This window comes from Trichechus manatus, unplaced genomic scaffold (assembly GCF_000243295.1).
Source record: "Trichechus manatus latirostris isolate Lorelei unplaced genomic scaffold, TriManLat1.0 scaffold00078, whole genome shotgun sequence".
NCBI lineage: Eukaryota > Metazoa > Chordata > Mammalia > Sirenia > Trichechidae > Trichechus > Trichechus manatus.
The window spans coordinates 1,546,834-1,563,258 of NW_004444014.1; the positions used below are offsets into that span (position 1 = coordinate 1,546,834).

Here is a 16,425-nt window from a genome sequence, read left to right on the forward strand (position 1 = left end):
TTCCTCTTGACTGTGAAACTGGCCTCAAAGACGAGGCAGATGTTCCAGTACACACCACCCCTGTGTACTTAACTTCTTCCCTTGTGACACAGGACTCTCCATAAAGGTGCCCAGAAGTACCCCTGTGCAAGGAGTTACCATGTCGACTCCTCTGACCTCTTAGCAGCCCACACAGGCTCTTGCATGGATCCCAATTCACCCACAAGAAGGAGCTGCCATCACCCACTTGCCCTGGAGAAGACTCTGGCCGGAGCGGGAACTCGTAACCCCTGCCCTGCTCATTAACTTATGAAGATGGCCTCAACCTTTGGGCCATCTCCCCTGAAAAGCATCAGAGAGGACCCTATGCTTACTTTAGGTTAACATCCCAGCCTTTGGAAAAGTTCCAAAGAAAGAAAGTTTGTCCCCATTGGCTTTTCAGTCCCCCATCTCTGTGATGCTTTCCTCTTGCCAGCTTGCCTAGGTCCCAAGCTAGCCTGTGTATGCCCTCTTCTTAAGCCCCAGGCACTGCAGGAATGTGATCAACTAATTCACACTGAAGTGCAATAACCCCCCAAATCAGCCTGGCAGAACAAGGGAGAAGGGGGTGAGAATGCTAGTGCCTTTGAACTTGGCACATTTTGGAAGGATTCAGACTGCAGAGGGTCAAAGCTGCAGCTGTTTGATCCTCGGGGGCCCTGCAGGCCCAGGCCTCCACACAGGTCTCCCAGCTTCTGGTCCCTGAGGACAGTGATTGTCAGGAGCTTTGAGCTGACGGGTGTTTTGTTCCCTTTTCTCAGGGGCCTGAGCTCAAAGCAGTGCAGGGCAGCAGATGGGGCGTGAGGTGGGCAGAGAGTGTATTATAGTCCTGGAGGAGTCCCAGGAGCAAGGGCTCAAGGCCTCTTTTCCACACAATCCCAGAACTTGATGTTCCTCTGACCACAGATTTGCATAACCTCATCCCTGAAGTCCCATCCCCAGGCTTGTTCTCTGGAACCCACTGTTGTCGTCAAGCTGGTGTGCGGGCCACACCTATCCAAGACGTCTGTCTCTGCACATCCAAGGCCGCTCAGCAAGGAGGGCCTGCAACGCCCTCACATCTGTAGATGGCTTTGTATTTTCTGAAGCCCCTTCACATCCATGATTTCCTCAGATCTTCACAGTTCGCCAACCAGGGGGGAAGAAAGGTATTGTCCATGATCAACTGAGACCTAGAGAAGTGAAGAAAGTGTCCCAGTCCACACAGCAAGTTGGTGACGGAGCCAGGACATAGCTTGGCCTCCAGACTCCATGATTGATTTCCTGCCTGTGTTACTATGGTGTTCTAGGTCAGAATGGGCAAGAGAGCTATTTAGGAAGTTGCACACTGGAGCTCACGCATACATGCACGCGCGCACGCGCGCGCACACACACACACACACCCTTTCAAAATGCTGGACCCATTGACATAATATCACAGAGGCTTCGAGACAGAGTCATCCATGTAGGAGATCAGTTGAGCATCTGTGGGTGGGGTCCTGACTCCCTGGGGGCTGCCAGGCTGGGGGCTGCCAGATGCCAGGGACCTAACGGCTGTACCAGTCACACCTCCCTCAGCCTTCCCTCCTTATGGTGCACATGTAGCTGCCGGTGGGCCGAGGGGCTCATCATGGGGAACACACGGCTGCTGGTGGGCTCCGGGGACTCATCTGGCTCAAATTTTCATAGTTGGACTCCTGAGCCTGGGGCCTGTGGACAAGAGAAAGTTGACTGACCACCCGACACAGGAGGTAGGTCCCCACCTGCCCAACCACATCCCAGCAATGGGCCAGAAAGAAGAGATGAGACTGTGAGGCAGTGGGGCTGTGGGGCTGGAACCCACAGGACTTGGAGACTAACTGGATATTGGAGCCCAGGCCTAGTGGAATCCAAGGAATAGGGAAGGAAGGGGCTACCACTGGTCACAGAATCCCAGACCATAGAGTCTCTCATCTTCTCCACCAACAACCCCTCCCAAAGGGACTTCATCTGTGGCTTCCAAAAACAGCTCCAAGCCTCTGGCCTCCCACCTGAGCTCCAACTGCTTTCCTGACTTCTCTCTGGGACGTCTTAACAGGCATCTCAATCCTAAGTGTCCTCAGTGCTTCTTGTGATTCCCATCCCCACAACCTGCTCCTCCTCTGGGCCCATGGGAGTTCGGGGGCTAGTGGCAGGTGGGGTAGCTCACTTACCGTGGTGGGGTGTCCTGGGTGACTGCATGCTCTGTGTGAGGGACAGAGAAAGGAGGCGTGAGTCTCCAGCCACCATGCACTGCCCACTCTGCCCACCTGCCCCTACTCCACCGTGAAAAGTACAACAAACAGCAGCCTAGCAGGGTGGGAAGAAGTGCCATTTAAGCCTCCACTTGAAAGATGACCAGGAGTTAATGAGGAAAAGGGTGGAGGGAAAAGTGGTCCAAGAGAAGGAACCGCCATTCTAAGGCCCGTGAAGCACAAAATGCTTGGCCATTTGCAGAACCGTCAAGAAACCGGTGTGAGCAAGCCAGGGCAACTCTGACACATTTTGGATTTCATCCCAGGACTATCTGAGGCTAGTGCTGCTGACCTGGGGGTCTATGAGGCTCTGGGAAGTCCCCTCCCTGGGCACAGAGCAAATGTCCCATCCAGCTCAGCTATAGCAGTGTGGGACGAACTGCAGGTCTCTAGACACCCTCCTGGTCACCATCGACTGCTCTGCACATGCCACTAGGTATGCCATTCACCCTGTTTTCCTGCCTCGTGTCTCCCTATATATTTTAATTTAGTTTGCACCTTACTTCTTGGGTAAAGCCTTTCCTCCTGGCCCCTATCCAGACTGCCACCTGAGTGAGGCGCACCATCCTCTGGGCTTCTGAGGAACCTGGGTCTGCACTTCTCACAGCATAATGCAATTATTTGCTTACTCCTCAGCATCCCATTTGAGGGCAGGAGACCATGTCTTATTTATCTCTGTATTCCTAGCACTTACACAGCACACAGTAGTGTTCAAGATGCCAGCCATAACATAACTGAATGGTGCTATTTGGGGAAGCCTGCGGTCAGGGCCCTTACAGAGGAGTCATTTATGGGGTGGTGGCAAAGGTGAGAGTCCCTGGGTGGTGCAAACGGTTAATCCGCTTGGCTTCTAACCAAAAGGTTGGCAGTGCACGTCCACCCAGAAGCACCTTGGAAGAAAGGTCTGGTGATCTACTTCTGAAAAATGAGCCACTGAAACTCTATGAAGCACAGTTCTTCTCGGACACACATGGAGTCGCCGTAAATCAGAATCCACCTTGAACTGGTGACGGTGGTAGTGGTAAAGGGATATGCTCTGGAGCTAGACATGACCAGGTTCCAATTCTGTGGCTCTAGGCAAGAGGCAAATTATTTAAACTCTCTGAGCCTCAGTGTCCTTATTGTAAAATGGTGCTGGTGCTCACGCTGGTTCCCACTTCTTCGCTTTCATGCAGGGAGCGGAAGTGAGATGATGCGCAGGCGCAATACACGTTTTGGCCGTGTCAAGCCTGTTGGTATTGTTCGAGAGCCCCGGCCCTTTCCCCAACCCGGCCCGGCGCACCCACCTGAGCGGTGGCGGGCGGCGCGGGCGGCCAGGACACCGAACAACAACAGCACCTTAAGGCCGAGCGCGCCGAGCGGGAGGGCGAGCGCAGAGGCCCCGCTGGCGCCACGGAAACGGAACAAGTAGACGCTGGCCTCCGCGCGGCCCAGGCTGTTGGCGGCCGTGCACGTGTAGCGGCCGTCGTGGACCAGCTCCGGCAGCTCGGCTGTCACCTGGTGGCCGTGAACCGGGACCGGCACGGCGGCAGAGCTGTTGCCCAGGGCAGGGCCGGACCAGACGACGGTGGGCGGTGGCTCCCCCTCGGCCGTGCAGAGCGCGTGGAAGGCGTGCGCGGGGCCTGGCAGCACCGAGATGTTGACGATCCGCGGCGCGGCTGCGGGAGAGAAGACAGTGGTGTCACGGCCAGGGGCAGCCCCCCCCCCGCCCGGTCCCCTTTGGACGCTGGAGAGCTAGAGGGGCCGGAGGGGCCATAGTAGGGCGCAGAGAGGATGGAGTGCCACTCTGGCGCCAGGTTGCCTGGTGTGGCCATAGGTGTGGCCTTGGGCAAGCTACTCAACCTGTCTGTGCCTCAGTTTCTCCATCTGTAAAATGGGGATCATAATAGCACTTACCTTATGGGGGTGCTGAAATTTGGTACGCTAATACGTGTGAGGTACTTGGAATAGGGCCTGGCCCATAGAAGTGCCCAATAAAAGGTGGCTATTATTGTCCTAGTGCAGGGCCGGGGGCTGTCTGCTGGTGTGATTTCAACGGCATCTTCCACTCCCAGACAACCTCACCAAATTTTAGAGTTGAGATTGATCACTGACTCTGCTGGACAGTGCTGGGAGGTGTCCAACCCTGGAAGAAACTGGAATGCACTCTGAGAGGCAGACTAGCCAGGCCAAGGGCAGAGTCAGACTTGAACCCAGAACTCCTGGGTCCCCTATAGCAGGGGCTCCAGCATTTGTACAAATTCCCCAGGTAATTCCAATGTGCAGCCAGGGGTGGAGACCCGCTGCTCTAGGGACAGGGACTCTGGTTCACTCATCTCTGTACTTTGGTGTCTGACAAAGTGCTGGGCTCCCTGTGCACCCCTCGGGGGGGGGGGAGCTGTGGGTGCCCATCAGTGCACTCAGCACACACCCCATTGCAGCCCTTGCCATATTTAGGATTATTGTTTACTCATTTTTCTCTCCCTCTTGTCTGGGACCAGGGAGCCCTGCAAAGGTTAAGTGCTTGACTGCTAACCAAAAGGCTGGCAGTTCAAACCCACCTATCGGCTCCATGGGAGAAAGACCTGGTGATCTGCTCCTGTAAAGGATACAGCCTAGAAAACCCTATGGGACAGTTCTTCTCTGTCACATGGGGTCGCTATGAGTCAAAAATAAACTTGATGGCACCTAACAACAATAACAAGAAGCTATTGAGGACAATCATCTCTATGAGCTTCATTAAAATGCCTAATCCTAGGCCCCAGCCCAAGCCCTTCCTGGTGCCAGGATTCTGCATTTTTATTATAATTTTAAAATTTTATTTATTTTGTTGTTGAGAATATACACAGCAAAACATACACCAATTTAACAGTTTCTACATGTACAATTCAGTGACATTTATTACACTCTTCAGGTTGTGCAACCACTCTCACCCTCATTTCTGTGTTGTTTCTCCCCCATTAACATAAATTCACTGCCCACCTAGGTTCCTATCTAATCTTTTGAGTTGCTGTTGTCAGTTTGATCCCATACAGATAGTTCTTAAAAAAGCATAATGCTCAAAGCAGGCATTTTTTACTAGTTAAGCTAAATTATTGTTTGGTTTTAAGAAGACTTCAAGGGGTATTTTTGGTTTAAGGTTTAAAGATTATTTCAGGGCAGCAGTTTCAGGGGTTCATCCAGCCTCCCTGGCTCCAGAAAGTCTGGAGTCCATGAGAATTTGAAAGGATTCTGCATTTTTAATAAATTCCCAGTAGGCACATAATCACCTCCAGGTTTGAAACCCCTGCTCCAGAGGAAAGAGGCCGTGTATGATTCCCCATCCCATCCCAGCGGCTAGCTCAGTGCCTGCTTTTCGGACTGGGTCGCGAAGGGAGGGAACAAGGGACTGAGCCTGGTTGCCCCCCACGCCCGGCAGAGGGCGGCCCCGCGTCCCCGTCGCGCTCACCGGTCACGCGGAGCCGGACGCCGTGGCGGCTCTCGTAGCGGTCGTGGACGTCGCCAGCGAATTCCACGCGGCAGAAGTAGCGGCCGGCGTCGGCGGGGACGAGGCGCTCGACGCGCAGCGACAGGTCGTTGCGGCGCGGGTTGCCCAGCAGACGGAAGCGGCCGTCGCGGCTTAGCGCCGTCTGGCAGAGCTCGCTGCCCCGCGCGGCCGCGCAGCGGAACACCTGTGGCCCGGCGTAGGGCTCGTCTGCGCGCCAGATGACCGTCAGCGGCCCGGCGTAATGCGAGTGCGGGTGTGTGAAGGTGCAGGGCAGCACGGCCGCGTCGCCCGCCACCGCGCTCACCTCCGCAGGCACCTGCATGGACCAGCGCTGCGAAGGCGCGCCTGCGGGTAGGGGGCACGTCAGCCCTGCCAGGCGTCGAGGCTGGGCCAGGGGCCCCTTCCGTGGGACCCCGAGGCACCCCTGCCTCCCGGGGCGTGGAAACCCACCCCAGGACTCGGGAAGTGACCCCCTTTCCCAGGGTCTGGAAACAGCCCAGGACTGTAGAGGCATCTCCCGCGGCGTGGACCCCTATGACTCGGGAGGTGCCTGGGCACCACCACCCCTTCTCTGTGGTGACTGTTTGCTTCACTCAGGGTGGTTCCTACCCCACCTACAGGTCCCATACTCGTCCCCTTAGTTTTTTCCACAAAACCAACCCTGCTGCGGACCTCCCCCCTCCGGAAAAGCCCTGCCATCCCGTGGGTACAGTAGAGCCCCCATGGCCCGCAAGATAGATGGTGATAATTATAAAAGCACTTACTGTACGCCTCTGTGTTGAGCGAGTTCCTGGTAGTATCTCTTTTAGTCCTCACAAATGATTCTAGAGGTAAGCATAGTTATCCCTGGATTACACGGTAGTAAACTGAGGCACAGAAAGGTTGAGTAACTGCTTGAAGCCACACAGCTAGCATGAGGCAAGGCTGGCATTAGAACTCAGGACTGCCTGACTCCACAGTTGGCATTCTAGTGCACTAGCACACGGAATCTTGGTGCTCATCCAAGGAGACCAACACTCTCATTTACAGAGGGGGAAGCCGAGGTGCAGGGTAGGGACACTATGATTTGAAGCTGATGTGCTGAGTTGATGGCCAAGACTCCTCTAGAGTCCAGCTCAACTCAAGTGGGCTTTGTGTCCTCACCTACTAAATAGTGAGTCGTGAGGTATGGTTGAGCCAAGGTCTGAAGGCTGAGCTCTGCCTCCAGCCAGCAGAGAGAACAGGTACCCCCATGCTGACACATATGTGTGCTGGTTTGGGGGAGAAGTGAGCTGAGTGGGTGGGTGGGTGTCAGTGCTGGGCTTTAGGAGTGGTGCCTCCTCCAGGGAGCAGAAGCCTGCCTAGCCAGTGCCCCAGCAGCAGTTCATGTAAAGGATTGCAGCATCTTCAGAGGGAATAATACAGCAGTCTTTGGATTCCCAAAGGGCTTTACAATTCACACAGTTTTCTCCTATACAGCATGTCGCAGGACCCTCAGCAAACCCAAGAGGAGAAGGTATTGCTATAGACAATGAGAAAATGAAGGACCAGAGTCACAGGTAGGTGAGAGAAACCCAGCTTTTCTGGCTCCAAGCCCAGTGCTCTCTTGAAGTAATTTAGCCCAACTCACACCTTGAGCAGGAATCCCCCAGTCCCTTGCTGGCAGGCCACTCCCCCAGGAGCTCATCTTATCTAAAGACTATCTACAGTTCAGGGCATTCTACTGCTACATGACTGCCATTGCTCTTTGGAGGGCGTCCATCCTCCTGACGGCGCCCTAGTCTCCCATCGTGGCTATTCTGGACCTGGTCAGCCTTCCCTCTGTTGATTAAAAAGTTTCAGTCCCTCACCTGAGCCTCCCTATCCTTAGCACCCTCTGTACTCTCTGTAGTGTCCTGCGTGGGTGGCCCTGGGTGGCTCCAGGTGTGGCCCCAGGTGTGCTGGACCAGCCCAGTGTGGTACGAGTCCAACAGTGCTGCCTCAGTTGGTATAAACTGTGTCCTGAAGTAAAATCACACTTGAGGCTCATGCAGCTTGCAACTGAGTAAAAGTACGAGTTTGTTTTTTCACACAATCTGCTTTAAAGCCAAATCTCTCTTATTCTGGACAAGTGGAATTGTGTTTTTGAACCCAAATGGAGGACTTTACATTTAGCCCTGTTAACAGCGTGTTTGCTCAGCTGTTAATAGTCTGGGGGCCTAGTTCCAAACTTGAGAAACGCTGTCTGGTGTTTTGCCAGTTCAGTCAGTACTTCAGATGTAGAAAGCATCTCCCTCATTTTGAGGCCCAGCCCTGCCTCAGTTTCCCTACCACTTCTACCCTTTGTGACCTCGGCCTCCTTTGACCTCCTGCATCTTGCTGACATCACATGGCCAGGCAATGATTCTCCACCTATTGTTTGCTAACATGCATTCATCATTTCGGCAAACATTTATCTGACATGCCCCCACTCTGCGCCAGGCACTGGGATGGAGCTAGGGTTACAAAGATGGACAGGACCCCTTATCAGGCTGCTGGGGCTCACAGCTCAGGGCAGGAGACAGATATGTGAACACATAATTACCCACCAGCCTGCCAGGTGTGTTCATGAAGGACATGAACAGCGTTCCCTCTGTGTGAACATGGGTCCTGGCCCATTTTCACTCACCAGCTCCCTCCTATTTCCCTCATGTCTCCATGAAGTTGTTTTACAGGAGGAGGCCTTCCCTGAGCCCCAAGCCAGGGAATGGTGCTCCTCTCTCTGCATAGGCGTTGCCTGTTTCTCTGTGTCTCACCCACATGCCCAGAAGCTCTGGGAGGGCAGGGACCATGTCTGTGCAATCATTTTTGTGTTGCTACTACCCAGCACAGGAGTCCGTGGGCGGTACAAATGGTTAAATATTCCACTACTAGATGAAAGGCTGCTATTTGAACCCACCCAGAGGCACCTTGGAAGACAGGCCTGGCAATCTGCTTCTGAAAGGTCACAGCCTTGAAAACCCTATAGAGCGGTTCTACTCTGCACACATGGGGTCGCCATGAGCTGGAATCGACTCGAAGGCAACTAACAACAGCATTGCCCAGCACAGTGCTTACCATACAGTAATTGATGTTGAATTGAACAGAGAACAGAAAGGAGGGTGGTCATGGCTGGCAGGAGAGGGAGACAAGGAGTTGAGGTGGTGATATGCAGATATTAGGTAGAGACTGGAGAACCTGTGAGAGAGGAGATGCCATTTCAGCAGTTTTGCAGAAAAAGTGGGGTTTCACTAGACCCTGAGGTGGATATAAGATATTCTAGGCAAAGGGATGTCTTCCTTTAGCAATTGAGCCCTCCTGATGATGTGTCCAAAGCAAGCAAGATGGACAATGCTCTGTTGTGATCCACTGGGTTTTCACTGGCTAGTTTTCACGAGTACATCACCAGGCCTTTCTTCCTACTCTATCTTAGTCTGGAAGCTCTGCTGAAACCTGTCCACCATGGGTGACTTTGCTGATGTTTGAAATACCAGTGGCACAGCTTCCAGCATCATAGCAACATGTAAGCTACCACAGTACGACACACTGACAGACGGGTAGTGGATGGATTTGGACATGTTGGCGATTGTGAGGATGACATAGGACTGGGCAGCCTTTTGTTCTGTTATACATAAGGTTGCTATGAATTGGAGCTGACTTGGTGGTAGCTAAGAACAGCAGGCAAAGGGAACAGCATGGGCAAAACCATGGAGGTATGGGCGCCATCAGAGATGGAGCAGGGCGTGATGGCATAAGGAGGCCACAGAACACAGTGCTTTGGGAGATCACTGGGAGACGTTCCTCATATCATTTAATATGCACAACAACCCCATGAGGTACCATGATTAGCTGTCTTTCAGAGAAGGGGGAACTGAGGCATAGCGAGCCCAAATCCTTGACAAGGTCATTTGCCTAACCAGAAGCAAGAGTGCAGGCTTACCCCAGATAGCTGCCTCCTTTGGTCATGTTCTTACCTTAACCCTTACACTAGGTTGCTCAAGGACGACAGCTGAGTTTGGAAACATCCCAAAGTGTGATAAATAGCAGGCCTGGGTGGGTTGTGCTCTGGGAGCAGAAAGGGAACACAGAGGCTCTTTCACCAAGTGCTGCGATCTTGGCCCCTATCAGATTTGTGCTTCCTGCTTACCTGATGAGCAGTGTTCAGAGAGGTGGGCACTTGGGCTCCCTCTCACACAGGAGCCTTCTGATAAGCCCACCCAGGCAACTCAAGGCGAGAGTGGGAAGGCCTGGGCAGGAGTTACTCAGGGAACACATGCATTTGCCATGGTGGGAATCCAAGCTCCCCAGCATCCTGTGACATTTACCGTCCCCCTTGGCAGCTCATCATGTCTCCTGGGACAGAGGAAGGATGACTTCTGAGCTAAAACTCTATGACCCCTCATTAAAGGGTCTCTCATATCTGTCAACCTCTGAAGGTCAACAGAAGGTCCACATTCTTCCCATTGTCCAAAATGCCTCCCCTCAATGGTGGGCCGCAGGGCTTGTGGAAAGCATGCTAGCTTTGGCACAGCTGGACTGGGTTGACAGTTCCACCTCATTCTTTTATCTGTGCCTGCCACTTGCTCTGGGATCACTCACTCACCCGATCACCTTTGGGCACATTACTTACTCTCCCAGGTCTCAGGCATCTCTGCTTAAAAATGAGGAACGTACTCCCTCCGTCCTAGGATTGGGGACTGGATGGATGACCCCACCTGTGTAGGTCACCCAGCACAGTGCCTGACACAGCACACGCTCAGTAGACGTTGGTCCTCTTCCCTCACTAGCCAACCACAGCACACAGGATGTCGACTCTTCCAGCTGTATGTCTACCAGGGGCCTTTGGAAGATGGAAGATCCTTAGCAGAAGTTCCCCCCTCAACCAACACTGGGAGGCATGCCGTGATAATGATGGCAGGGGCCCCTGGTGGGCGCAATTCTATGATGGCCCCAAGATGTTCTACCCCCTGGTATACATGCCCGGCATAATCCCTGGGATCCTGAATAGGATGATGTTATTCCCAGGATTAGGTTAGTTTATACAACACGGTTGACTTTAAGTTAGGTGGGTCTGACCTAATCACATGAGCCCTTTGAAAGCACAGTTTCCTCCAGCTGGTAGCAGATGGAGAGGTCAGAGGTGCACTCCTGCTGGCCTGGAAGAAGGCAAACAGCTATGTTGTGACTCCTGATGGAGGGGGGCGGCCTCTAGAGCTGAGAGTGGACTCCTACCACCTTGATTTCAGCCTGGTGAGACCCTGAGCAGGGAGTCGCTAGGTGGTGCACATGATAACTCACTCGCCTGCTAACCAAAAGGTTGGAGGTTCAAGTCCACCCAGAAGCACCTTGGAAGAAAGCCCTGGTGATCTACTTCCAAAAAGTCAGCCATTGAAAACCCTATGGAGCATTCTTCTACTCTGACACACACGGAGTCCCATGAGTTGGAATCGACTTAAAGGCAACTGATTTTCATTAAGACCCTGAGCAGAGAACCCTGTCTTGCTGCGCCCAGATGTCTGGCCTACAGAACTGTGAGCTAATAAACAGGTGTTGTTTTAAGCCACTAAGACTGTGGTAGTTTGTTACACAGTGATAGAGAACTAATTGTTGTTGTTAGGTGTCATCGAATTGATTTTGACTCACGGCAACCCCGTGTGACAGAGTAGAACAGCCCCATAGGGTTTTCTAGGCTGTAATCTTTATGGGAGCAGAAGGCCAGGTCTTTCTCCCTCGGAGCCGCTGGTGATGTATCCATTTCCACTTTCTGTCCTTGGAAGGGAAGTCCTCGCCAGAATGTGTGATCACGCGTGCCTGCGGAGTAGAAGTGGGGGGGGGGTGTGCTAACCAGCTGTGGAGAGGTGCTCTGTCTGGGTCTGTAAGTCAGAGCGCTGCAGCAGGGTGTTAAGACATTGATCTCCGACATTCACATCTGTAGCTCAAGATCTTAGATCATGTGAAATACCATAGCCCACTCCTTGTCCTTAACTCACTGGAAAGCTAGTCATTTATTTATTCACTCATTTATTCCCTCCATAGACGTTTATTGAGGGTCTACCATGTGCTACCCAGCAGTGTCACGGAAGAAAGACCTGGCTATCTGCTTTTGTAGAGAAAATCAAGAAAGCCCTATGGATCAGTTATACTCTGTAACACATGAGGTTGCCATGAGTCTGAATCGCCTCAACGACAACGGGTTTCAGTTTTTCGTTATCGCGTGCTAGACGCTGTGCTGGGTGTTGGGGATACAGTTACAGTGACAATTAAGACATTAGAGGATCTCTCAGCATATTTAGAGTCTGGCTATTGCTCAGCCACTACTTGCTTTTAAATTATACAAAATTCTAACAAGTTTATTTGATTAGTTCCTCAGCTCAGGGAAATACAGAATGAAAAGCTGGAAAGTGGTTTCTGTTTGTAGGCCCATTGAGAACATCGAGAAATGACAGCTGACGTTCAGTCAGGGAGGGAGGAAGGGTTCAGTAAAAATAATGAAAAGGTGGCTCAGGGCAGAGTTGTAAAAGTACAGCAGTCTGGAGTACAGTAGAGCGGAAGTAAACAAGGGGCCTTGAAACATCACGCCATTGCAGCAGGCTAGCACAGAAGACACTCAGGTAATGATCCTGGGAACCATAGGTTCATTGCCATGAGGGGCATCCTGTTTCAGTGACAGGTGTCTCAGATGGGGTGTCAGGGACTTGGCTCTGGCACTGACTTAGTCACCTTAGACAAGTCCCCGCGGCTCTCTGTCCTCAGTAGGTTCATCCATGAAATGACATCTAAGATTACATATCGAAAAAAATATATTTGGATAAAAATGACAAGAAAGTACCTAACACATTTTAGAAATACGTCTATCTGAAATAAATAGAAATAAAAGGCTGTTGTTTGTTGTTGTTGTTACCTGCTGTCAAGCCAGCCTCTGATTTATGGGAACCCCATGCGCAATGAAACAAAACGCTGCCAGGTCCTGCACCATCCCCACGATTGGTTGCTGATGGCACTGTTCTATTGTGTAGTGCCTTCCAATCTAGGAGGCTCATCTTCCAGCACTATATCAGACACTATTCTGTTCTGATCCATAGAGTTTTCACTGGCTGATTCTCAGAAGTAGATCCCAGACCTTTCTTCCTAGTCTGTCTTAGTCTGCAAGCTCTACTGAAACCTGAACAGCATCAGAGCAACACAAAAGCCTCCACTGACAGACGAGTAGTGGCTGTGCATGAGGTGCATTGGCTGGGAAATGAGCCTGGGTTTCCCACATGGAAAGCGAGAATTATACCACTGAACCATCATTTTAGACTTTCCGGTGCTTACAAATGAACCATTAGCTATCCAGAAAATTCAGCTAACCCAGTGAGCCCTATCCATGCCTCGATGTTCCTGCACAGCCATTTATCAGACTCTTCACCATAAGCCCCTTTATGCCTTGTTGTGATGACTGATGTTAATGGGGAAGTGCTGGGGCACAGCATTGGGTAGCAGCTCCCACACAATCATAATCATGAATCAGCTAAGGATTAGTTGACTGACCCTGGACCTAGTATCCTAAAGCACCGTCCCAGTGGTTCCAGGCAGGAAGAGAAAGCATAGGAGACAGAAACACATCTGCAGACCATGGCGGGCAGAAGCAAAGCTGGACAGCATCAGAAATAGAAGTCATGGTTTGGCCTCTGCTGACCGAAGATTTCCACCAGCTCCTTGGTGAGGAAGGAAGCAGGAGCTTGCCAGGGAACCTCTCTGTAGATCGTTTGTGGTGTGTTGTATGCAATTATGCTTATGTTAGCCATTGAGAACACTGAACATCCGTTTCTGTTGCTGATGTTCTCATAATGCCTGGAGTTAAAGGACCCCTCCAGGGTGTCGCAGACCGGAAAGCCTGGTGGTGGTCACAGTGGGGCAATGGCCAGAGGGGGCACCCCAGGTGTCTTCAGCCTCTGAATGGCCCTTTAACAAGAATTAGGTCTGCTGGGGTTGGCACCAGGGAGGGAGAAGGGTGCTGAGAGTAGCAAGGGGTGTTGGCTAGGACAGATTTCTCCCACTTCTCTTTTGTCAAGGGCGTGCCCCTAGGCCCCACCCTCAGAGACGTGCACAGGGCGGTGACCGCCCTGCAGGCCGCATGTTAGACCACCAAGCCCCCTGGGGCTCTCACACTGCAGAGTTAAGCTAAGCCTAGTAGGGTGGGGGGGACCTCCTGCCCAGACCTCTGTGGCTGAGCCACGTGGAGAGGCTCCCAGATGAACAGCAACCAGGAGGGGTTCAGAGTGAGGACCTCTGCTTTCTGTCAGTTCCAGGGCCTTGTGGTTTAGCCATGGAGCACTGCTAGTGTTGAAGTGCTGTGCTAGCATTTATAAGCCAGCCCCTCAGTGTGGCTCGGCATCCCTGGGTAATCTCGACACACAGCTCGGGCATTTGTGTGGTTTGCTTTTTCTCTTGAATATATGACTCTTCATTTTTCTTCTAAATCTTTTTGTCTTTGATTGATTCATAGCAGCTGACCCTCAACAGGAGAAAAAACCAAACCAAAACACCCCAAAGCCTAGGCATTCTCAAAGCTATGGGACGTCGGCAATGCTCGCTCTCTTTTATTGCACAACTACTGAGGACCAGGAACTCGCTTGGTGCTTCACCTGCATGATCTAATACTTCCTCCAACATCACCACCCGGTATCAGTGACTCCATGTTACAGGGCTCAGAGAAGTTAGGCAACCTGCCCAGGGCCACATAGCTAGTAAATGGCAGAGCCAGGATTCAAAGTTGTGTCTGATGCCAACACTCGTGTTCTTAATCACTCTCCTATTTGCCACCCCTGTTCTGGGCAGGGCCACCTCTTCCAGCCCCCAGGGTCTAAGTGGGACCCATTCTGAATCATCCCAGAAAGACGGCTGAGCTAGGTCAGGTTAGGAAAAGATAGGCCCTTCTCATCGGCACCCACGGCAGGGCTCTGTGCATGGGATAATGGGCAAGATGATGTGGTGTGGGGTATGGGTCTATCCCAACCAGTTGCCTTTGAATCGATTCTGACTCATGGTGACTCCGTGTGTGTCAGAGTAGAACTGTGCTCAAGACGGTTTTTAATGGTTGATTTTTTTGATAAGTAGATCACCAGGCCTTTCTTCTGAGGCACCTCTGAGTGGACTCAAACCATCAACCTTTTGGTTTGCAGTCAAATGCTTTAACCATTTGCTCCATCCACGGATTCCAGAGTCATACCCACCCGGGTTCAAATCTCAGTTCTACCCTGGACCACTCACTTAACCTCTCTATGCCTCAGATTCCTCATCTGTGTAAAGGGAATAAAATAGTTCCTTTCTCATAGGATTCAAGGCTTAAGTGAGTGAATATATTAAAATGCCCAGCAGTCAGTAAGCGCTTTATAGGTGCTTGCTGTTACTCTCCAAACCAGACCCACACTGGGCTCTGCTGTGCTAAATGCTAGAGAGGAAGGAAGTGGAGCCTAAGTGTGGGAGTTTATAATCCTGTTGTGGAGACGGGACCCAGTGCGAGAAATGTGGGCTAACAGCTCGGGCCGCAATGATGTCAGCAATGTCTCTATGTGGCATATGATAGCCAGTGGCTGTGTGCACGGTAGCATGGCTGCTGAGCACGGTCATGAAAAGGACGTCAGGTTGGGGTTGAGGGAAGACTGCGACCTGGAGAGAGGCTGACAAGAATCACAGCTGTCATTCATCCCAGTCGCCCTCAACTGTACATCAGAATCATCCAAGAGGATGGTTGAAAATGCAGATCCCTGGTCCTGCTGCCTGATATATTCTGATTCTGCAGGTCTGGAGTGGAGCCAAAGAATCTGCATTTTAACAAATGCCCCCTCCTCTGGGAATCTGATGCAGATGGTCTGTGACTACCCTTTGAGAGACAGTGTTCTGAAGGACACTCTAATTCACTGAGCTAAGTGACCAATGACGTTGTGACTTAAGCCTGCCACAAAGAGTTCCCAAGGTCCCAATAGGGTTCCTGCTGAGAGGGCAGGGTGACCTCTATCCCCACATGAAGTCATCCCCTCCCTTGCCCCCAACACTGCCCCCAAACAACCATGTGCGCTCACCCCCTTGTACTCAGGACTGTGCCCATCAGGACACAAAGCACTTCAACAACAGCAACACTTTAACTTTGTTCAGAGCTTGAACCATTTAAGGCATCTCCTTGCTCATGACCCCCTGGATTCGCACAGCAATGAGTGAGGCAAGCAGCTGGCAACATAAGGCTGAGAGAAGTCAGGGGGCTGCCTCAAGAGTCATCTGGAAATCCAAGGCAAAGTCCAGATTTAAACTTGTGGCTGCTGTGGCCACAGTCCCCCAGAGTCCAGCTCTTCCTCCTCCACAGGCCTGGAGGCTCTGGGCAAACCTGGCTGCCCATGTTTCAGGGGAGAAGACCATGCCCAAGACTTTCTAAGTTTTTATTCTGTTCCATCATGGGCCAGAGAACGCAACGAGAAACTTACCCGCTGGGACGATGCAGGCCACGCAGACCAGGAGTTGGATGGGTACTTCCATGCTGCCTGAGCATCTGGGGACCCCTGGACACACCCACACTCGGTCAGGCCACCAGCGAGACTCTCCTTGGCGTGGGTGTGGGGGAAGCAAGGTGGGAGGGGATGAGCAGTGTGCCCAGGTCTGCAGGCCCCCCTGGGCTCTGCCGGAGCTGGAGACACTGGGGAGAGGAAGCCAGGCAGCCAGAGGTCTGATAAGATGAGA

The 16,425-nt window shown here is 52.2% G+C and overlaps 1 protein-coding gene across 1 annotated transcript; it reads right to left on the minus strand.

Moving 5' to 3' along the window:
• Positions 1-1,549: 1,549 nt before the first annotated feature.
• SIGLEC15 (sialic acid binding Ig like lectin 15) lies at positions 1,550-16,224 on the minus strand. The gene is given in 6 exon segments (XM_004380920.3): positions 1,550-1,707; positions 2,190-2,220; positions 3,557-3,928; positions 5,698-6,081; positions 6,501-6,602; positions 16,173-16,224. Coding segments are annotated over 6 exon segments (1,023 nt in total). The 3' UTR covers positions 1,550-1,625.
• Positions 16,225-16,425: the final 201 nt, after the last annotated feature.